Raw genomic sequence first — 23,383 nt, 5'->3', positions numbered from 1 at the left:
CTGGTTACAATGGGAACGAGAGGGGCTCTGGTTGGCTTATGTGGTTTCTTACGCATTAAGCACTCACATTCATTAGCAATGAACTGTTCTGTGTCCCTCTGCATATGAGCCCAATAGAACCGGTCACGAATCAAGTTTACTGTCCTTTCTACCCCTAGGTGTCCCATCTCTTTATGCAGTTCTTTGAACACTGTTTGGCGATACTCTTTTGGCAACACCAGCTGATCTCTTTCACCTGTTTTTCTGTAAAGTATGCCATGGTCATTCATGTATAATTTTGGCCATTGTCTCAACAGAATTCTTACATCTGGAGGTTCTGTTTTAAATGTCTGTTTGGATGGCTTCTGATTCTTCACTATGTATTGCAGAACTCGACCTATGACAGGATCTTTTCTTTGGCTTTCTAGAATCTGTTCCAGTGTGAGAGGTTTGCCTAAAGAGGACACCATAGCATCGCTAATCTGTATATCTTGCATTTGCATTGCAGTGACCCAGGCGAATGTTGTGTCTTTTCCTACCAGCACTCCTTGGATAGATGCACCAATGACCTCTTGACTCACACTGCGCGTGCACTCCTCCATCAACTGACTGATATCGACTGGCATTCGAGAAAGACCGTCTGCATCTGCATTGCTTTTCCCAGGACGATATTTGATGGAGAAGTTGAAATCTGCCAGCTCTGCAACCCACCGATGACCTGTAGAGTTCAGCTTAGCTGTTGAGAGAACATAAGTCAAAGGGTTGTTATCAGTATAAACAGTAAAATGGGGGGCGTGATATAGATAATCACGAAAACGTTCACATATTGCCCATTTTAAGAGATGGTCCTCACTGCGGAACACAAGATCCAGGGGGAGGAGTTGGATCCAGATTATTATATCCCCTCCCATTATATATACTTCGCCCTGCCGCCGCCCCCATCACCACATGGTGTGAAGTTGTAGCCTGCGGTCGCCATTTTGTTCTCATCAATGTAAGTCTGCATTTTGATTAATAATATAGTCGATAAAGATTAAAAATTTAGTGTGTGTTTTTAAGTAATGATTACAGTTACATATATGCTAAAGTTTTGACAATGTCCTGTCCATACTTTTTTGATAACGCCAAGACATGTTTAATTAACGTTAGTCTGCAAACTGCCACCCGTTAACGCTTTTAAACGCGCTAACGTTAAAACGCACATGTAACTTAGAGGTGGCTTATCTAGTTAGCTAAACTAATTATCTTTGGATAATACGTATGTTCATATGTTTATAGCTAGGGTAAGCTAACATGTTGTATTGTTACTCGGGTAGCTTATGCCCACTAGCCAGGTTAGGCATCGCTAACTTGGCAATAAATAACATTTGAAATGCATTTAACGTTCTTTATAGATGCACAGAACAGTATTGCGACATGGGCAGATTGTCCTTCAGAGATGCCAGAGCTGTTGCTCTAATTATCATTGCCCATTCTGCGGACCAAAAGTGTTCAAACCCACCACGAACTTTCACATGGTTAAGAATCATGTCTCCAACCACTTATCTTTGGCAGTACAGCATGAAGGCAAGTTGGCATTGTTTTTTATTAGAAGTCATTGTTAACATTATTCATTATTATAAATGTTATTAATGATATTATTTAACTGACGTTATCGGTTGCTTATTATCCTAATTTGGTTTATGTAACCCTTATTGGGGTGGTTTCCTGGACAGGGATTAGACTAGTCCTAGACTAAAATAAATGTAAGAGCTATCCAAACTGAAAACAACTAGCACTGACATATCTTAAAATCCATCAGTGCCCTTTGTTTTGCCTTTAAATGCATGCCAGTAATGTTTTTAGTAAGGCATATTTGTTAAAACTAGTTATATTTCCTTATTAAACTAAGGCCTAGTCCTGTTTTAAACTAATCCCTGTCCGGGAAACTGCATGGTGTTGTAATGCTTAAACAATACAATAACACATTGTTGACCTTTTTTTAGCATGCTTCTTTAGTCTATTTCATAAGTAATATAGTCATGCAAATAATACATCTTTGGTTAATGCAAATAATACATCTTTGGTTAATTTAATCAGTTACTTCATGCCCACATTACCATGACTTGCCACTTTCAGTAAAGTGTTATCCCTCTATTTACATAAAAATTCAAATATGTATATTTTGTTATCTTTTTCAGATTTCCTTATTGTCAAGTGCAACTTGCAGTGTAGAGAACCGGCACATTTTCACTGTTGTTACTGTTCAAACACAGTTATAAGAAAAGTCCAGCTTATAAAACATCTAGCATTATGCACAAAAAGACAAGTTCCACCTACAGAAACAGCCACTGTTGAGACAGCTGCAATCAATGAACCCATAGTCACCTGCGAACCTGTTGCCACCAGTGAACCAATACTTTCCAGTGCAGCAGCAGTTGCCTTCAAAGAACCAGCTATTGCTGAAGTCTCCTTGCCTGTAAATTCCCTGCCTGTAAATTCCCTGCCTGTTCTCAAAAATGTTCGTATTCCGAAAAAAGTGCAGTGCGTTCACTGTGGAGTAACCATCAACAAGAAAAATCTAAATGTTCATGTTAAAAGAAAACACACTAAAAAGATCTGTGATGTTACCGAAAATCGTCACCTACCTTCACAGTGCATAGACCCAGTTAGTGGCATATATGCAGTTGAAAAGTCATTTTACAGACCGTGTTCTGTAATCCATGTTCAGAAAAAAACCTCAGGTTCACATCCAGTGGTAGTATGTGAAACAGATGAATGCAGTACCAATGCAGACTTAGCCACTCGAAGTGGCTTTCAGCACTTCGAGTGTATACACCTCAAGTCGTTGCAGTTTTGTCCATGGCCTAACATGACACCTGTTGTCCTTGAGGAAGATGTTCTGTTAGACATGATAGCTGCAAATGTCTTTGGAGAACAGGCCAAAAAAATCTGCATTGATGCCAAGCTATCAGCAAGTGCAGCTGGTGTTCCACTGTCTGTTGAGGTGACAATCGGAGGTCCATCTTCAAAAAAATATATTTCCATCTATGAAAGCAAAGTCTCATACTACAGTAGACTTGGTAGAGTTATTGCCTCATATGACAGCACTCGTAACACATGGCATTGTCCCTGTGCAAAGCCAAGAAGATCGTGTTTGCACAAAAACATAGCTAAGTGGCATCTGTTCCAGGTACACAGAGAGTTGTTTACATCACCCATCGACCAACCTACTCAGGGCTTAGCTCAAGAACATGCCTTTCAGGAATATCCCCCCAGTGGTGAAGGTCTCAAAAAGATGGTATACTACCTGATGAAAAACAAAACTCTGCCAGCCGAACTCCCCCAGAAGTACGTCACAGGCTCAATTTCAATCAGTGACATTCCCAGACACCTTGTGCCAAAGGAGACTGTTTGCGCAGAATGTACCGGCAATGTGGTCCTAAGTGAGCCAGTGTTAATTACTTCCAAAGGAAAGTGTATAACATACACTGGCATTGTTGAGGGTAAGTATGAGTAAAATCTACCTAATAAGTGTAACATCACTATGTTAAAGGGGAATTCCGCCCTAAAACGGAATTTAGGGTGTTTTTTCGTTGTTAACGAGTCAAACTTTCATTTAAAAGCATATTTATGACTAAAGAGCAACATTTAAGATATTTAAGATTTTCGTTTTCTGGTAAACTGGCCTTTGAATGGGAGTGAATAGGGCATGTCGATTGAGCGCACAAAATCTCTATTTTTACAACACTAAGGAGGCTCGACACAACGTGATACTTTACTCGAAGTATCACGTGGGTCTCTACACATGAACGCGAGCATTGAGAACATTGTTTGTGTACACAGATTTTAGTAAAAGCGAAAAGTTTGGAACAACTTACCGTGCTGTTAAACTGCGTCCCGCCGCCATATTGCCAGTCATGAGCAATCGATTTCAGAATGCGATTGAATGGACTCCATAGGACGCTACTTTTCAACTACAGGGTCAATATTGTTTTTCACTTGAGACAAAACAACAAATTATCCGTGCATTTATATGGAACTATGCTTTAGGAGCTATCCATCTTTACTCTCCTTCCTCCTTATGTCGCATTCTGAGATCGATTTCTCATGACTGGCAAGATGGCGGCGGGACGCAGTTTAACAGCACGGTAAGTTGTTCCAAACTTTTCGCTTTTACTAAAATCTGTGTACACAAACAATGTTCTCAATGCTCGCGTTCATGTGTAGAGACCCACGTGATACTTCGAGTAAAGTATCACGTTGTGTCGAGCCTCCTTAGTGTTGTAAAAATAGAGATTTTGTGCGCTCAATCGACATGCCCTATTCACTCCCATTCAAAGGCCAGTTTACCAGAAAACGAAAATCTTAAATATCTTAAATGTTGCTCTTTAGTCATAAATATGCTTTTAAATGAAAGTTTGACTCGTTAACAACGAAAAAACACCCTAAATTCCGTTTTAGGGCGGAATTCCCCTTTAAGCTGACTGAATGAATACTTTTTTGTGATTTTAAATACTTTCACCATGTTCATGAATACTTTTTTTACAGGATTTTCTACGTACTACCGTATGTGCAGCAACTGTGGTCTAAAATACCGCTATCAAGAGTGGACTGAAGGTCTTCACAATTTTGATGACCATTTGCTGATGTCATTACACATGTGTGTTGTCCTGCCCCATTCACTCCAGGTTTGCTGGTATTAAAGGATTTCATTTTTATGGTGTTCTTTTAAATGATCGATATGCTAATAACTATTCTTGTCAAAACAGACTCATCATGCCATTAGCAGAGCTGTTGAGGTTTTGGAGACCACAACACAACAGAAATTTCCACGTAAAGACAAAATCCTTCATGCGTACATGCACTTCGAAGCACTAACAGACCATGACTATGCATACTCATGTGTTAAGTGCGGCTACCATCCAGCGGTTGTTGTGATGGATCTTCACAAAAAGGCGGCATTTAATATGCCTGGTAGGTCATATCAAATTAGAGCTACTTAATAATCTTAAAAGCCTTCTATACACACGTTCTTTGTTTCATTGAGAATTTTTATTACAGTGAGTGAGATTCCTGATCCACCACCTGAGTACGACGGTCAAATCAATCTGAAAGACTTTTGGACATCCGTGACTGCCGAAGTAGTTTGCCGTGGCCTGTTGGGCAGTAAGGAGTTATTTTGTTTCTGTTAGAGTTAGACATACAAGTTTAAAGAGTAACTAAACCCTAAACCAACTTTTTTAGTTAATGATCTGTAAGAATGGGGCTTTATTAGTGCTGTTCATTGATTTGAGTAACTTTTTTGACATTTGGGTATAAAGTGTTTCAATGCTACAATATATGGTGTAAAAACGTCTTGGTGCTGCCCCTCGGCGAGCAAGGGAAATTACTAACCAAATGTATATTCATATCGACTTATTCATAAAGTAAAAAAAATTCAGGTGCCTGTCAAAATCCTTTTTTGGTGTCACCATCATACCACTACTGTGCTCCTTGGATTGGTCCTAACACCAGAAGAGAAGATACAGTTTTGAATACTGAGTATGCCAAGATGCACGCCCCAAGACCAGCTACTGAAGATGCCGAACTTCAAGTTACAGAAGAGAGGCTAGAAGAAGTGCTTACCAATCTTAAGGTAATTATGTTGTTTGGTTTTCTACATATGTCAATATATTGGATACTTTTTTTTATTGCAACCTCGTATTTGCAGGTGGATGTGGTGCGGCGCCTTTGCAAGCAATGTGGCGTGGACCCATCAGGTTCCAAAATGGATCTTGTTCTAAGACTTAGACAGGAGATGAGAAACAGGTCATCTTATGACAAGGTCTTCCAGAAGGTTTGGGGGGCTTCAGGTAGGATTACTTTTGAGAAATATTTTAGTCCATGTAATGTGAATGGTGTTGTGTTTAATAGGGGTATTTTCAATTTAAATTTATTTATGTATAGCCTCTTGAGAGGCAACATCTCTTTTTCAAGAGACTTGCTGTATTGCTTTCAATGTAGATTTTGTTTAAGACAGCTTAGAATTTTATATTTATTGGCATAACCAAAACATAATGATTTTCTTTTTAGGGGGTTGGGCAGTCATCACATGCCCCTGTGGAGTTGTGTATTCCCTGAAGTTCCTTCTTCGGGCAGAGTCTCCGCGTGACTACGCAGATTGTCTTTTATCTTTTAAACATTTCCCGAATATCAATATCTATGACTTTGCAAGGGGCTTAGCCACACACACTAACCTAAGGCAGCCAGAATGTATCCCTTTCAGACCTTACGAGGGACGACTAAAAGAGCCTACATGTACTCCAGAAAATATCGCATTAGCCACTGAGGGTCAACTGAAAGTAAACCTCCTTTGGTTGAAGGAAAAGAAGGACAACGTGGACCAAAATTGTCACCCTGTTACAGGTTCTGCTGAACATTATGCACTTTACGATCTGTTTCATGAAAATAACACAAAAGATGCTCGAGATGCACTGCGTAAAATTCAGATAGTCCCAGAATTGGCTGGCTGGGTGAACAGTCAATGTCTGAACAGCTTTTTTCTGACATGAGAAAAAACAATGACTTTCTCAACACACTCACTCCATCTGGACACATTTTCCTGATGCGAAATATACTACAGCATTACAACACAAAACAAAATAAGAAGATAGAAGATGGGATCAGAAAGATTGTACCACAAAATTCTCAGTTGCATTTAAATGTACATGGCCAAATAATAATGGGTAACTCAGTTCATTTGTTTATACATTTTGATTCCTGTAATGACTTTTCTGTTGGTTATATTACAATTCTCATTTTATTGGTGTTACCCCAGTAGCCACAGCCTCGGCTGGGACACCTGCCGCCACAGCCTCGGCTGGGACACCTGCCGCCACAGCCTCGGCTGGGACACCTGCCGCCACAGCCTCGGCTGGGACACCTGCCGCCACAGCCTCGGCTGGGACACCTGGATCCGTGGTTAGGTTGATGCATGCGGAAAGGGAAATAAAAGACTTCCGGCGCTGGGAAGGCACGACAACTTTGGTAATTTTCTTTTTGACAGTGTTCAATGAACCTGTTGATTGTCATGATTTCACCAACACTTGTTCATTCACCACATAATAACTTAATTGTGGGATTGAGGAAATTGTGGAGAGTGCTGATATGTATTGTTTATTTTCCAGCATGACTGTGTGTTAGATTGCACAAAGCCACAGGACGAAGTAGTCTGTTCTATCGGCACAACAGTCTTAAGAAGAGCAGACTGTGTTGGTCTGGTAACCAATTGTGAACTGGAGGCAACGGTAAGTAACATTTATATGGTTCCATTAAGGTTTGCCTGTGCTAACATTATTCTTTTCCTAGGTTGTAAACTGCTGTCTTTCCTTGATATGCTACCTTGCTAGACAGAAGGTATGTTATGATTTCGTTTACATTTAATACCTTATGTGAAAGCAATAGGTTTTTCTGAAAGTTATGGTTTTGATAAAGCTATACTTAACCACTTTCATCTGATATTAGGGATTAGATGTCCTTGCTGTGGATTCCTATGTATTGGCATGTTGGAGTCCACCTCACTGCCTAGACCCTTTTGAGTCACTACCAGTCAGTGGTTATTACTTCATATAATTAAAATTTAAGCAAAGAGATGTGTTTGTACTCTACACTATCAACTTTGATCTGTGTAATTTGCTCACCAACAGGCAGATGCAGCACTTAAAGACTGCATCCTTTTTCCAGTATGGACACCTGGACACTGGCACTTGTGTGTAAGTTTTGACTGTCAATTGTGTCATCTTTTAAGCATTTTAAATGGGTGTTGAAGACAGACATGCTACAGTTTTACTAATAAGGAGTGAGTAAGCAGTAGGTTTGTAGATTCCAACGTGAGCTGTACAACACCAATGCACTAGTGTGTCAACATTGTTTTGATTGATTTACATATATTTACAGGTCATGAAGCCCAAACTTAAAAGGATGTACATTCTTGATTCATCCGACCCTTGTGGTTTTGGGCAGGCATATTATGTGTCCATGTTCAGGTTTTCTTCTAATATTTAGGGACTGTTCTTTGTCCCCTGCTCAGTGCGAGGTTTGGGACTGTTCTTTGTCCCCTGTTGAGTGCGAGGTTTGGGACTGTTCTTTGTCCCCTGTTCAGTGCGAGGTTTGGGACTGTTCTTTGTCATCTGCTGTTCAGTGTTTGTTCTTTTTAATGTTTGCATGTTTGTTGAGATGGTCCTTGCGTAAAAGATCCAACTCTCTTTATCATAAAGACTGAGCCAGGGTGGTTTATTTAGAAATGTAACTATTATTCTTATAATTCTTGTAAATTTCATTTTTTTTTAAAGTAAGCACTATGTGGGTTTAGGCCTAGTCAACCACTAGAATGGCATTGAAAGAACTATAACAGTAGAGAATAAAGAACGCGCCAAACTTGCTACTGCAATCCAAATAGTGGACCTATAGAGTTGGATCCTACAAGTTTTAACCCTGTATCTGTTCTCTTTTGAAGCATGATCGCAATAAAATTGGTAGCTGGAAACTGGCAACTCGTTAAGAACAAGGTACGTTGCCCTCAGCATTCAACACTGTTTTCTGACAACTGTCATCAAAAGGTATATATTATGTTTTTGTATTTTGTCAGAATATTCCATCTCAGAGAATTACCTTGGATTGTGGAGTGTTCATGCTAATGGTATGTTACAAATGAAGCTCCAAGTTAACCTTACTTAATTACTTAATGCCACTAATGCAATCCCCAAAGGCACTGGATATAGGAAGAATTTGTAAGTGCTAGGAAATATATAATTTAAAAATAAATGTATCTTATGTGTTGCAGTATGCACTATACATTACTTTTGAGTGGCCATTTGATTTTACCCAGGTAAGAGCCTTTAATTTATTACAGAAATTATTTGATGACTGTTTCATTTTGTCTTAGTTTTGGATGGTTTTTTTTTGTTTGTTTCCTTAGACTGACATCCCTTTAATTCGAGAGTGCTAGCTGAACCTAGCATTGTGTATGGGTCATGAAAGGTGAGAATCAGATTTGCAAAACAATGTTGTCTTTCCAAAGTTTTCAGTTTCTTTGTTTTATTTTTTAAACCATTTACTGTGTTATAGGGAAGCCTCAAGCCTCAAGAAGGATCAAGTGGATTACATGCATGGTTGTTCCAAGGACAACTGGATTCTTATGGTATAATGTCTGACAAGTCATTAGCAATTTTTACATTGTAGAAATTTTATCTCACAGGATACCAGTGTTTATATTCCTTGTACAGGGAGTATGTGGATTTTACACAACCTGACTTCACAATCACCCTGTTAGATTAGACTTCACAATAAAAACAGTCTGGCTGTCATCCCTTACTTTTTACCCACTACATGCATATATACCAAAAACTAAGACAAATACATAAATTGAAGAATTTGAGTTTTTGGCCAGTTTCTTTTGTTTTATATTTCTCTTTTCTGTTTATTGCTGACAGCTTCCAGCATCTGTTCTGGAAGACATTTTTATTGATGTGGTTCTCCAGGAGGGTGATGAGGCAATTTTGAAGCTGGCCCTTGTGTGCACTCGCTTCAGGGACCTTGTGACACGGGAAGGCTTCAGGAGACGAGCCCATTTTCTTTGGCTTGACAGTAAGTATTAATTGCTTGTTAACACTGTGCAGTCAAGAGTTTTTGCATAACTTAAGTTACATATTTTTATAAAAATCCCCTAAAAATGTATGTGATTTTTGCTTGATTGGCTGGTTAATGAGTTCAAGCATTGTGTATTTTTGAATTTGTGGTTTAAAAAGAAAATGTTTTATGTGTACAGGTGTCACAAATTGGACTGTTTTCTCCACATACTACAAGGCGGAGTTCTACAAAATGTACACGCTGGAAACTTGTAGTCAATGTAGAGACATCTACAAACACTGCACTCCAGGTATGCATTGTTGGTTGTTGCCATGGAGTGTGTGGCTTTCAATGATGAATTAAAACATTTAAAAAATAATGAACATTGAAATAATTTCCTTTCTTTGCTAACCCACAGGATATATAGGTCGAGGAAGAAGGGGGGAACTTTTTAAAATAATCAGCGAAGACACCCACCCAGGCTTCTGCAGCGAGTTCTGTGAAATCTGTGCTGACCAGTGTGAAAGGATGGATGGATGGACCCAGCAAGCAATAGCCGTCATTTCAACGTCTCGTTTCAGTATAGACCCGATATAGCCGGGCTGTGCCTAGCCCACTTCTAGCTCAAATAAATTTATTAAATTATTTGTGAGATGTTTGCTATTTAATCATGTAAGCAAAGTTAACAGCGATTACAAGGTATTTCGTTTCATTTCTTTAAAGTGTTTTATGCATCGTCTCTACGTAGTCACAATTTAGCTCATAAATAGACCGACTACGGATAAACCACGTTTAGCCCAGAAATAACCATAAATTTAACTACATGTTTTTTTGCCAAAATGATTTGTGAGATGTATGATATTTCATCATGTAAACAAAGTTCAAAGCGATTAAGGTATTTTGTTTCCTTTCTTTAAAGTGTTGTATGAATCGTCTGTACTTAGCCACTATTTAGCTCACGAATAGACCGACTACGAATAACCCACGTTTAGCCCAGAAATAGCCATTAATTTAATTACATCTTGTTTTACAAAATGATTTGTGAGATGTATGATATTTCCTCATGTAAGCAAAGTTAACAGCGATTACAAGATATTTCGTTTCATTTCTTTAAAGTGTTTTATGCATCGTCTGTACGTAGTCACAATTTAGCTCATAAATAGACCGACTACGAATAAACCACGTTTAGCCCAGAAATAACCATACATTTTATTACATGTTTTTTTTGCAAAAATGATTTGTGAGATGTATGATATTTCATCATGTAAACAAAGTTCAAAGCGATTTAGGTATTTTGTTTCATTTCTTTAAAGTGTTTTATGAATCGTCTGTACGTAGTCACAATTTAGCTCATAAATAGACCGACTACGAATAAACCACGATTAACCCAGTACGGTATTTCATCATGTATGCAAAGTCACCAGTAAATTTAAGGTGTTTGGTTTTATTTATTTTACATTCTATATACCCAACCTGTGACTAACACCGATTTAGCTCGTATAACGTTACAGTCCGTCCCCACTGATTTTGGTCCACCTAAATAAATCCAGTGAATTTAAATAAACATAATTGTGTTTAAAATGTTTCCCATTTTTGCCTTGTGTGATGATTGTCAATGATGTCATCATGTCATAAAACGCAACTAAAAATCTAAATTAGCGCTTTTTTGCTGTCGCGCATAGGCCTATGACATTCGATTACCATATTTCAAAGTTAAACAAGATGCAGTTAAAACTCCAGACCGCTAGATGGCAGCGGTACCGTAACATGCCTACCTGCAACGCGAGACTTGAAAAAGAAATGTGGCAAATCTAGCGAGGAACTTTCCACCATTTTAAAGTCTTTCGACATCATCAGAGTTATTGGAGTGTTATCCAGGTGGTATCTCTTAATCGTTATCTGCAAATTCCACGAAATTGGTAAGTGTTTTTCATTTAAATTTTACATGTGTTTAAAATGCATGTACATTATTTGTTTGTGGTAAGAATCGTGACATTCTAGCGGGTAATAGTACAGAGCAAGCCATGTTGTAGTTAGCTTAAATTGCTACATACACGTGCACCGTAACATCATTGTTTCCTAAGTGCTCCACATAGGACAATATAAAAAATATAAGAATGTATTGGCAGCGGCAAACAGTAAAGTGAAGTAACGTTATATGCATGTACTTTGCCCTAAACAATATCGTTCTTTACAAACAAACAGTGGTATATAAAGACTTTAACTTTTGAAGTTATACATAATGTTGTAGAGAAAGACAATGGTTATTGCAAGTTATCCTGTATAAAGGCCACAAAGCACAGCCATAAATATAACGTAACAGAAAACTTTAATTAACAGTAACGTTAAATAACTCCCACAAAAAATAAAAGCAGCTTTCCAATAGTTTATCTTGTTTTTCTAATAGAAAATGGTGGCTAAAAACATGTGTTTAAGCTCTATCTTAATCTGCTCAGACTCATTTGTTTCTAATACTTAAAAGAAACGTAACTTTTTAAAAACCATTCTTTATTACAAGTGAAATTAAAGAATTTTTCACCTTCAGTTAAATGATAATCATTAATATAAAATACTTTCTCATTTTATATCATTTGATGTTAGTAGTCAGACATGTTTTGTGTTAACGGTGTTACATGCTCAATGAAAATGTTACTTTTATTGTCATAATCAACAGTAATGGATCCACAATACCTTAGAGAGTGGCGTCGACTAAGGGACCGAGTTGATGCTCTTGCTGCATCCAGTAGCAGCTTGAATGAGTATCAAGATGTGCAAGGAGATGTTTCTGGGGAGGATACATTTACACAAGGACTTTCGTCTTAGGAGGGTCCTTTTTTGGAAGTTGATGCTGAAGAGGGTCCATCAACTGTAGATGATTCAGTTGTTCATGATACTGACTATGGTTACAAGGAAACTGTTGATTCCAGTGACTCTAATACAGACCTTGAACCTTCAGATTCAGACGACCCGCCATCATTAAGTAAAGATTTGGCAGAATGGGCAACAACAACAAATCAAACGCATGCTGCGCTAAACGGGCTTCTTGGAATCTTGAGAAGACATGGACATACACTTCCAAGAGACAGCAGAACACTCTTACAAACCCCATCAGGGCTTGAAGTAAAAAATATTTGTGGTGGTCAGTACACATACCATGGCTTAGAGCTGGGAATTCTCCAATACCTTTCCCATAACTCGTCATTTACCGGCAGTATAGACCTTACAATAAACATTGACGGTCTGCCTATATTCAAGTCCAGTAAAACCCATTTTTGGCCAATTCTTGCAAAATTTCATAAAGCTGATCCATTTCTGGTTGCTCTTTATTATGGCAATAGCAAGCCTGACCCAATTAATGAATATCTCAGTGATTTAATAGCAGAATTGCAGCATCTTATGCAAAATGGTGTCACACACAAAACCATAGTGCATAAGGTAACACTGCGTGCATTTGTATGTGATGCTCCAGCAAGAGCATATCTAAAGTGCATCAAAAGCCATAATGCTTTGCATGGATGTGAGCGTTGTCTGTCACTGGGCACTTCAGTTGAGGGAAGAGTTGTCCACTTAGATAAAGGATCTTGTGAGAAACCACTGATGAGAAATTCAGTCGTTTGCAGTATCCAAATCATCAGAAGGAACTTACACCTCTAGCCAAACTAGGAATCGGATGCGTCACACAGTTTCCTCTTGACCACATGCATCTTGTTTTTCTTGGAGCTGTAAAAAGATTACTCATCTTTTTATTGCGAGGCCCAGTAGTTTGCAGGTTGCAAAAGGTGCAGAGTGAAAAAATCTCTGAGACATTGGTACATCTGAAAGGTGCTATGCCGGCAGAGTTTGCCAGGCAGCCTAGATCATTGACTGAACTTGATCGCTGGAAAGCAACAGAACTGCGGCAATTTCTGTTGTATACTGGACCACTTGTGTTGAAGGATGTTCTGTCTCCGGACCATTATCATCACTTCTTGTCATTAACAGTTGGAATGTCCATTCTTTTAGATGAGAATGATGCCCGAAGAGGACACTACCAGGAATATGCCCAAAACCTGCTGGAGCACTTTGTGGATACCAGTGCTGAACTCTATGGGGACACTTTCACAACATACAACATCCATTCGATCAAACACATTGCTGACGATGTTTTTAACTTTAATTGCTCATTAAATCAGTTGTCCTGCTTTCCGTTTGAGAACCACCTTCAGTCCATAAAAAATTGGTTCGAAATAGCAAAAATCCAGTGGCTCAGGTTACTAAAAGATTGTCAGAAAAGGCAAACACACAGCAACACCCGAACCAACAGAGGTGCAAACCGTACTCCATATCAACAAAGGCACCAAATAACTGCTTCATGTTAGATTCCGAGCACATTGTCTTTGTGAGAGAAAAGCGGGTGAATGGAATGTTGGTTGTGGATGTTATTGACCCAGAGGTCACGAGGCAGCTATTTGATCTACCCTGCGAGTCAACGATGATTAACATTGTGTACGTGAAGAGCAGTGACCTAAACCGAATGAAGAGGAAGCTTCTGGAGACAACGGATCTGCATAGGAAGGCTGTGTGCTTACCACATGCACAGGGATTTTCCATATTCCCACTCCTTCATGACTTTAAGGATTAATTGATGATTGTTCCTATCTTGTAAGTTTACATTTCTGGGTGAGAATTTTGCCGGCGTCAACTAATATAATAACTTGTCTATTCCTGATATTTGAGTTTGTCATTGTTGTATTTACATATAAGATTGGCATTCGTTGTTGTTGTTTTTTAAAGAGTGAACACATTTTTACCAATCTTTTATTTGTCCCATCACAGGCCATTATGTCCCAAGGACTGAGACATGCTCCAAAAAAAAAACGTTATGAGGAGTATGTACAAGGTAATTACATTATTCATCTTTCAGTTTCCACAGCAACTTTGTTTATGCATTTTAAATGATCAATGTATTTATTAATACTATGACCATATTGCAATTTATTTTAGACATGAGCTCATCTGAGTCCGTGCTGCCATCTCCACCCCCAAAGAAGCCCCGTGGTAGATTTTTTTTTTTTTTTAAAGCTATTGTAAAAAAGAAAGAAAATGTGCATCAGAAAATCTTTAAGGATTTTCAACTTCTTACTAGGCGGTTTCAATCACCTAATGTGTTAAAGTTTATAGGATGAAATAATAACAGCCCAGGCTCTGAGCTCTTTGGCTGTTTCATCCATTAAATGATTTTGCATAGGATATGATTACCTTATAAGAATTGTTACCTTTTTTGTATGAAAATGTCAATGTTTACATTACATTTTGTAATGTTAAGTTTTTTTGTATTTCTTTCATTTTAAAGTTTCTACTTTCCCCCTACCGCCTAATAAATATGGCGCTGCCCCTGCCTCAAAAGCTGCCCCTGCCTCAAAAGCTGCCCCTGCCTCAAAAGCTGCCCCTGCCTCAAAAGCTGCCCCTGCCTCAAAAGCTGCCCCAGGTAAATGCAGCATTATGGTATAATAAATATTTTAGTTATCATTGTTTATTTTTAATTACCCTTTTCAAAATTAGTTAATGTTTCTTTAGAAACTATTAGTATTTACTAATGCCAAAAAATATTCTTTGTAGCAACCAGTGTTCATGGGAGTAAGGTGAAATCAAGAAAGAGTAAGTTCATTATTTATAGTTTTTCTCCCTAAGACAAGATGAAAGCTTTGCTTTTCAATCACTTGCCTTCTTATCGTATAACTTTCTGTCTTTGAGCAACAGAGAACTATAAAGCTGCAAAATTACAATGCCTTATTTGCATAACTTTAGTCTTCTTTCATGGCTGGCACTAGAGTGGGTGAATTAAAGACAGGTATTCTTGCTTAAGCACTTTGCTGAAACTAATTTCATTATTACTATTTATTTATTGCTAGACCCTCTTCAAAATTTTTCGGAGGATCTTTTTTCCACACTACCTTCTGCCATGACTAGTAAGTAGACTCGTGAATATAAATGCACATATTTCATATCATCATGACTAGTACTCTGAATTTACCTCCAGATTTGCATGCTATTCCTAATGTTACGATGGCCTGAGATCATATCTTCATTTGATTGACTTTTTTTCTTTGTAGGTAGTCAACAAGGACAACACCTTTCGCCAATCCTTGAACAAAGTAAAAAAATAAATATATCTATATAAATATATATATATATTTTTTTAATTATGCTTATTATGATAGTCGACAAACAATATTACTGAATACCAGTGTAAGACATGCAAGATTGGTGCGTAATTATGTATTTTTTAAATTTCCTCTTAAATTGTATTATTGATTTACATTTTAATATGTTGCTTTTCACTACTCTATAAGGCACTCCACAATCTATGGATTCCACAAAAATTGAAACGCCAAAAAGTAAGATGTGCCTTTCTATGTGACCTTTTTATTTTTTTGATAATTTAAGGAGAGTAGAAGTGCTTTATTTGGAAATTAATTAATGACTTATCTTGTTGTTTAACATTTTTTAGGTAACTTCAATACTCTGCTGTTACTTATGTATTACAAATGTAAAATTTTCTGTTACAGGGACAAAGCAAACATTTAGGGGTCGTTTCTTACCCTTACCATCGTGCACCTCAACCCCTTATAATTGCAACCCAAAAGAGATAGGTCAGTCTGACTGCATACACCTTTTTTTGTGGTGAAATAGCCCACAATTAATTGCAAAGACGCTTTATGAACAGATGTGAATTTTTCTTAATACTCAAACTTGATTTCAATTGCAGGGGACTTTGGCGAGTCTGAAGAAACACCACAAGGTAACTTGAAGGATTGCAAAGACTTAAATTTGAGATTTTATTAGGTGATCAAATAGTTCACAATTAATACTTTTTTTTGTCATTACAGCAAACAAGACCACACGCAAATCCAGAACTCCCCAAAGGAGATATTCCCAAGGTTAGTATGGACCTGCGTTTGCGAAGACGTTTTATAAACAGATGTGAATTTTTCTGAATAATCAAACTAAATTTCAATTGCAGGGGACCTTGGCGAGTCTGAAGAAACACCACAAGGTAACTTAAAGGATTGCAAAGATTTAATTTTGAGATTTTATTGGGTGATCAAATAGTTCACAATTAATAATTTTTTTGTCATTACAGCAAACAAGACCACACGCAAATCCAGAACTCCCCAAAGGAGATATTCCCAAGGTTAGTATGGACCTGCGTTTGCGAAGACGTTTTATAAACAGATGTGAATTTTTCTGAATAATCAAACTAAATTTCAATTGCAGGGGACCTTGGCGAGTCTGAAGAAACACCACAAGGTAACTTAAAGGATTGCAAAGATTTAATTTTGAGATTTTATTGGGTGATCAAATAGTTCACAATTAATACTTTTTTTTGTCATTACAGCAAACAAGACCACACGCAAATCCAGAACTCCCCAAAGGAGATATTCTCAAGGTTAGTATGGACCTGCGTTTGCGAAGACGTTTTATAAACGGATGTGAATTTTTCTGAATACTCGAACTTGATTTCAATTGCAGGGGACCTTGGCGAGTCTGAAGAAACACCACAAGGTAACTTGAAGGATTGCAAAGACTTAAATTTGAGATTTTATTAGGTGATCAAATAGTTCACAATTAATACTTTTTTTTTGTCATTACAGCAAACAAGACCACACGCAAATCCAGAACTCCCCAAAGGAGATATTCCCAAGGTTAGTATGGACCTGCGTTTGCGAAGACGTTTTATAAACAGATGTGAATTTTTCTGAATACTCGAACTTGATTTCAATTGCAGGGGACCTTGGCGAGTCTGAAGAAACACCACAAGGTAACTTGAAGGATTGCAAAGACTTAAATTTGAGATTTTATTGGGTGATCAAATAGTTCAAAATTAATACTTTTTTTGACATTACAGCAAACAAGAACACACACCAACCGAGAACTCCTCAAAGGAGATATTCCCAAGGTTAGTATGAAACTATTTGGCATGGTAAGCTTGAGTATTTTCTAAATTAAAACTGTGTGCTTTTTTACTTTTATGTATTTAAAGCGTCATGGAACCCGAACCAGCATTTTTTAGATGTTAACACTGTTAGTTGTTACACATCATAGAATACAATGTCAGCATCTTTTAATTTTAACATATTGTGAAAACTACGTAATTTTTATCTTTTTTGTGATATTTTTGTCTTCTGGTTTAAACTCCATATAGTGCTAACGTCACAAGCTTTGAAGTGGCATTGTAAAAATAACACGTTGTTGTTGTTGTTGTTTTATTATTATTATTATTATTATTATTATTATTATTATTATTATTTATGAGATGGTGTGTTCTAACCAATGCTAAGATGTTTCGCTTTTGTGTGTACACGCGCTCCATGCAGCCGAGAGGGTCTGAGGCTCACCACAATTGTACTTGGATACGCGATTCTGTATTGTAAAATAAAATGTAAACTCTGTAAATGCATTGGATGATTTCTGCTCGATGCTGTTAGGATTAAACTCACCATCAACTATGTATTTGTACGAAAGCTATGATAGGCAAATTAAATGACCTACGGGAGGTACCTGAGGACTCTTTCTTGTCTTCAAACACGCTATTATTTCAACTATGACCGTTTTATAGAGTTTTATACAGTTTTTCAACACTTAACCTTTATATAAATGAAATATATAAAATTTCATTATTTCTGAAATACAGCTATTCTTAGTAAATCTGTTTGTTACACTATTCAGGTGCCTTACACACTCCTCGCCGTTCTTCTCACAGCGTCCACGCCTATTGAGTTTGCTTTTTTAAATGATAGTTATACTGCAGCTGAAACAGCAGGATTTCATGATGCTTTAAGGGACAATTTCATCCCCTAATTATCGAGCATAGTTTAATGTTTATAGCAAATGAAAAACAATACAAAGTTTTCATGTTTAATGTTTATAAGACATACTGTAAACACGGCAGAAGTTTTTTCAGTGTTTGCATTGTACAAATGGATGTAAATTTAAGGGGCAACATAGCAGTACTATACTCTTAATTTGTTCAGAATAATTTGATAAAATTATTTTATTATGATATTTATTGTGTATCACATTTTTTTTTTGTTTTTTTTTAGAGAGGCAAGACAAGTTTCCCATGTCAGACAAAAGTAAGTATCAGTGAATTGTTACTGAAATATTTGTGTATTTTTGTGGATCACGACCCTAGGACTAAGTAAAGGGTCTCCACTTTGTTTCATCTGTTGGTTGATGCCATGCCCCTGTCCTTGTTACCTCCTACACATGTGGAGGCAGAGATTTTTTTTTCATGTAAACTTCTTTGGATGTAGGTGGCATAAGTGATGTGATGCTATCTTTTTAAGTTAATTGAAAGTAAAACAATGCTTTTTTGCATTTAGAATTACAAAGAAAGGTGCTTCTGCTGCTCGTGGAAATCAAGGAAGAATTAAGGAGAATTGGACGCAGAGTGGAACCTGACACAGATTTCCACCTGTCAACAATGGCCACCGAGGAAGAGTTCCAAAACCTCGAAAAGCAACTGGAAAGTCAGCGGACCCAGGCAGCAATGGTAAAAAAACACTCTTAAGCAAAACTCTTTAAAGCAAATTAAACAAAAATTTTATCAAACTGTGGCAGTAAATATATTAGTCTATGTACAATGAGGATCAACCTGCTTTTTAGTAACGGCAGTAGCTATAACTGTTACTTACAGTAATGTTGTCAGTTGTGCTTTACCATTACACATTTTTCCATATGGAGTTATGCGGCTTTCACATAGGATGCGATGCGCTGTGCTATGAAACCCATTCATTTCGATTGCCCAAATATAAACACTGTAGTAATTTATTGAAAACCCCACATACTTTGGTCTGCCAGCAGAGCACAAATCACTTGGCTGCTTGAACCCAGCGGTGAGCTTCCTATGTGAAAGCCGCATTAGAGGCCTTCAGTCTTTTGGAATGTTTAAATTGTGTTACTGACGGAAAACTTGCAGGTAGCCAATCAGCGGTAAGGGTCGTGTATACTAACCAACATCGTTGCCTGGTTTGTGTATGTCTGGGGCAAGTCACTCAAAAGAAGGTCCAGATTGTATTGGTGTAGGGGTGTGTATTTTAGGTGATTTTCAAATGTCAACATTGGCTTTCAGACAATATGGATGCTGCTGTAGTATTAGGTCCCAAGTACTAACAAAGGCATGTGCTATTCAGGTGTTTAAGCTGTGCCAAATCGGGGGCAGAAACCTGAAAGACAGTGCAAGGAGAATGCTGGACAGGTTAGTTCTAGAACAAATGCAATATTAATCGGACATTGTGGTCACAACACAAATCTGCAAATATGAATTCTTTTATCATTTTGAAAAGTCAGTATGCAACTGTTAATATTATTGTCTTTTGTATTTTAGAGTTTTAAAAAATTCCCTGATGTCACAATTTAATATGAAAGGGGGTGGTCCATTGCTTAAGAAAGCGTTCGAAAAAACGGCACTGTTCTCCGTTATTAAGGGTAAGTGTATTTGTGTGTGTTTTAAGGCTGAATGGTGTAAAATGTAACATGTTTTTTAACATGATGAAAAGTTTATTTTAATAGGATATTAGGGTGTGTGAGAAGTAAATGATGACAGTCAATTTAAAAAGGTGGTAACGCCTTAATAATTATAAGAACCACATTCAAATACTTTTTGCTTATACCATGGTTACCACACCCATACAAAAGTCTTCAGTAAAGTTACTGGTGTTAAGTGGATGTGAACTCGCTGTTGATCTATGATGCAAATTAAGTTCACAGAAGAGTAGCAAAACATACGTCAATGTATTGATTCCGTTCAGAGTTAAATTATTTGTTGAAAATGTTTTGGTCCACAGATACAAATTTGTGCAAATACATTAAGACAACATAACGTAGCGATTATTATCAGGATGTGCGGAGACTTTCAACCAGCATGATAACAATGATTCTGGATCAAATCCGATACCCTGCCTTTAAGCCTCTGTTGCTAGTTCCAAAACATAATTTAACACACAGAGCGAGAGAGATGCACTTGTGTTTGTGGTAATGCCTGTCAAAATTTATGAATTTCTTCATTATTCACTTTTTTTAGTTATAAATGATCAGGAATTAAATAAAAAAATAAAAAGCAGACAGTCACAAACAGTGTTTATTCTTCTCTTTAATCATTAAGTGTTTAATTTTACATAAATTATATAGTTTAAATCTTTACTTCTGCCCAGCCATAGTCATTCTATTTGGCTTGGGAGGCAGACTGTCATAATTAACAAAGTGAAAATGCTTGTCTTATACATTCTTTTCTTATTTGGCAGACGCAATACTAAACAACTATCCAGAAGCGACAGAGTTGGAAGTAAAGTCTGCAATTGGGGGTCATTTTAAACAAGCTCCAGGGAGGACGGGGGGCGGGGGATATAAAAGTAAATACAATGAATAAAGACAGTTAGTTGAGTTTATACGTAATTTTATAATTTATTTTGTAATTTATTCTTTTGTATTCATTTTTTTATGTTAGGCTGTAAAAGTGGTTAATTGTGTTTGTTATATTGACTAATGTACATTTATGTTGTATTAAATATATTTTTTTTGTAATAAATGCTTTAAATTCTTTGTATGATTGCCGTTTATGAGAACCTGTTATATTGGATTACAAAGATTTCTTTAGCCATTACAGTCTATTTAATTAGTAGTCTATTCTTGGGCTATGTTAGACGTCTACTAGATTTTCACTGACAGCCCAAATTTAGCCTTTTATTAGCCTAGACCTGCATTCACCGTCTATTAGACGTATACATGTAGACGTTTAATAGACGTCTATTTGATGACTAGTCTATTCCTGGGGCTATGATAGACGTCTACTAGATTTTCACTGACAGCCCAAAATTAGCCCTGTTTTAGCCTAGACCTGCATTCACCGTCTATTAGACATATACATGTAGACGTTTAATAGACGTCTAATTAATGACTAGTCTATTCTTGGGCTATGATAGACGTCTACTAGATTTTCACTGACAGCCCAAAATTAGCCCTGTTTTAGCCTAGACGTCAGGGGGGTGTTTAGACGGCTACTAGACGTCTATTAGACGCAAAATTGCTTGCTGGGGATGGATGAATGAATAGCTAATTGTGAATGTCCTGTGGTTTCCCTGTAATGTTGGTCTAATTCTGTGTGCTCCCAATGTCGTTTTCCTTATGTTTTGCCTTCAAAGTTTCCCTACTGTTTTCAAAATGTCTGTTTTACCTCGTGTGTTAATAAACTTTTTTTTTCCAATTTAATTGCGTTGGTAATACATTTTGCATGCATTTATGTAAGTGATATGCTCTTATGCTATTTAAATGAAGTCAGATGCTCTTGTGAAGTCACTTATAAGTATAATTAGTGCTGCTATAATTTAATCACATACAGTGTCATAATCAGTAGTGAAAAAAGCACATATTCTCTACTTGAATTTAAACTTGAATTAAGTGCCTACTAATTAATATACTTAAGTATTGGAAATCAAAGTGCATGTGGACTACTGAAAGGGGTTAAAGATCAGCCAATCAAAGAATACAGTGAATCTACGAAATTTGTAAGTAATCTTTTTTGTTTTAGATTTTATTTAAACGTTTCTCCAAATTAATAAAATACGTGGCTATTGTCCACCATTTTTTGTTTTAGATTAACGTTATATTTAAACGTTTCTCCAAATTAATAAAATACGTGGCTATTGTCCACCATTACGTGTAAGTACGTAGTGGTGGACAATAGCCACGTATTTTATACAAATTACCACAACGTATAAACTACAGTGTTTGTAACTATTAAAAACTTTAATATTTGTTTTCGGCAAGTTTGTTTTTACATCAAAAGAATAACTAACTAGTTACGACTCGATGCGGAAAAGATAGAGCAACAACAAGTACGAAGTGTGGGGAATCTGTTGACCAATCAGAATGCAGTGGAAGGAAATCCAACTCCGCCCCCTGGATCTGGATTTAACTCCGCCCCTTGGATCTGGATCCAACTCTGCCCCCTGGATCTCGTGTACTGCATTGAGGTGCTACTGCATTTTAATGCTAAGAACTCTAACTTCCCTGAGTGGAGGTGATAATTCTTCTCAGGTGGGGTTAGGGTTCTGGAAGCATAGCCAATCACCACCAACTGACTGCGTTGCCGTTGATATAACACGGCACCTAGTCCCTCTTGTGATGCATCACAATGTAAGATAAACGGTTGGGTCAGATCTGGATAACCCAAGATTGGTGGGGTCGTCAGTTTATTAACAAGAAAGTTCAGTATCTCTTGGTGGCTTTGGGTCCACTGTATCGGCGTGTTTGATGAAAGACCACCTTTGCGTTTGTTGTTGATGCATGTTCCTGTTACTCTATTTTTCACAGGTGATGCCAGTGGTGCAGATAACAGCTGATAAAAGGGGTTTGCCAGTTTGGAAAAATCAGGTATATATGCACGGTAATATGAGAGAAATCCAAGCAGTTTTCTCAAATCACCTACAGTTGTGGGAACTCTTTCTTTTAAAGCTTGTACAGAAGCCACTTCAGCCGGATCCATACTGTATCCATCACCTGACACCAGGCGTCCCAGGAATCGTACTTTTCTTTTGAAGACCTCACATTTACGCGGACTGAGCTTCACACCGTACTGCTGATATCTCCGTAACACAGCCCTGAGGTGGTCAACATGGTCTTCAAAACTAGGGCTGTGTACGAGATTATCATCAAGGTAGGGCTGACATATAACATCCCGAAGGCCTACGAGACACTCCTCCATACTTCGCTGAAACTCAGCAGGTGCCGAACTAAGGCCAAACGGGATCCTTACCCACTGATATAATCCCCAAGG

At 37.5% G+C, this 23,383-nt stretch overlaps 3 protein-coding genes and 1 long non-coding RNA gene across 5 annotated transcripts; all 4 read left to right on the top strand.

Moving 5' to 3' along the window:
• Positions 1-922: 922 nt before the first annotated feature.
• On the top strand, positions 923-6,081 carry LOC141279832 (uncharacterized). The gene is made up of 9 exons (XM_073815104.1): positions 923-973; positions 1,374-1,545; positions 2,160-3,464; positions 4,510-4,649; positions 4,731-4,935; positions 5,023-5,127; positions 5,403-5,596; positions 5,672-5,797; positions 6,034-6,081. Exons 2-9 carry the CDS (start codon positions 1,374-1,376, stop codon positions 6,079-6,081), a joined length of 2,295 nt encoding a protein of 764 aa, XP_073671205.1. The 5' UTR covers positions 923-973.
• Positions 5,417-10,108, top strand: LOC135748635 (uncharacterized). 2 transcript variants are annotated; one of them, XM_073815071.1, is made up of 16 exons: positions 5,417-5,596; positions 5,672-5,813; positions 6,034-6,686; positions 6,779-6,987; positions 7,128-7,247; positions 7,309-7,356; positions 7,465-7,548; positions 7,647-7,712; positions 8,456-8,507; positions 8,588-8,638; positions 8,783-8,827; positions 8,918-8,979; positions 9,067-9,139; positions 9,432-9,585; positions 9,767-9,877; positions 9,986-10,108. In XM_073815071.1, the coding sequence occupies exons 3-9, from the start codon at positions 6,485-6,487 to the stop codon at positions 8,498-8,500; spliced, it is 774 nt and encodes a 257-aa protein (XP_073671172.1). In that variant the 5' UTR covers positions 5,417-5,596; positions 5,672-5,813; positions 6,034-6,484; the 3' UTR covers positions 8,501-8,507; positions 8,588-8,638; positions 8,783-8,827; positions 8,918-8,979; positions 9,067-9,139; positions 9,432-9,585; positions 9,767-9,877; positions 9,986-10,108. The 2 variants fall into 2 exon arrangements, with proteins under 2 accessions (XP_073671172.1, XP_073671171.1); XM_073815070.1 differs by having other exon boundaries at positions 7,647-8,507.
• Positions 10,109-15,899: 5,791 nt separating this feature from the next.
• LOC141282328 (uncharacterized) lies at positions 15,900-16,488 on the top strand. The gene is made up of 4 exons (XR_012336924.1): positions 15,900-15,944; positions 16,116-16,199; positions 16,316-16,348; positions 16,437-16,488. It is a non-coding gene; the product is annotated as an uncharacterized lncRNA (long non-coding RNA).
• Positions 16,489-16,493: 5 nt separating this feature from the next.
• On the top strand, positions 16,494-21,097 carry LOC135747761 (uncharacterized). The gene is made up of 14 exons (XM_073815103.1): positions 16,494-16,503; positions 16,571-16,603; positions 16,691-16,741; positions 16,825-16,857; positions 16,946-16,996; positions 17,080-17,112; positions 17,202-17,252; positions 17,336-17,368; positions 17,456-17,506; positions 18,651-18,683; positions 18,933-19,102; positions 19,743-19,807; positions 19,937-20,037; positions 20,853-21,097. Exons 1-14 carry the CDS (start codon positions 16,494-16,496, stop codon positions 20,975-20,977), a joined length of 840 nt encoding a protein of 279 aa, XP_073671204.1. The 3' UTR covers positions 20,978-21,097.
• Positions 21,098-23,383: the final 2,286 nt, after the last annotated feature.

Source organism: Paramisgurnus dabryanus, chromosome 6, assembly GCF_030506205.2.
Source record: "Paramisgurnus dabryanus chromosome 6, PD_genome_1.1, whole genome shotgun sequence".
NCBI classification, from domain to species: Eukaryota; Metazoa; Chordata; class Actinopteri; order Cypriniformes; family Cobitidae; genus Paramisgurnus; species Paramisgurnus dabryanus.
Note: the sequence above shows the minus strand (reverse complement) of the source record. Positions and strands in the feature narration are given on the sequence as shown.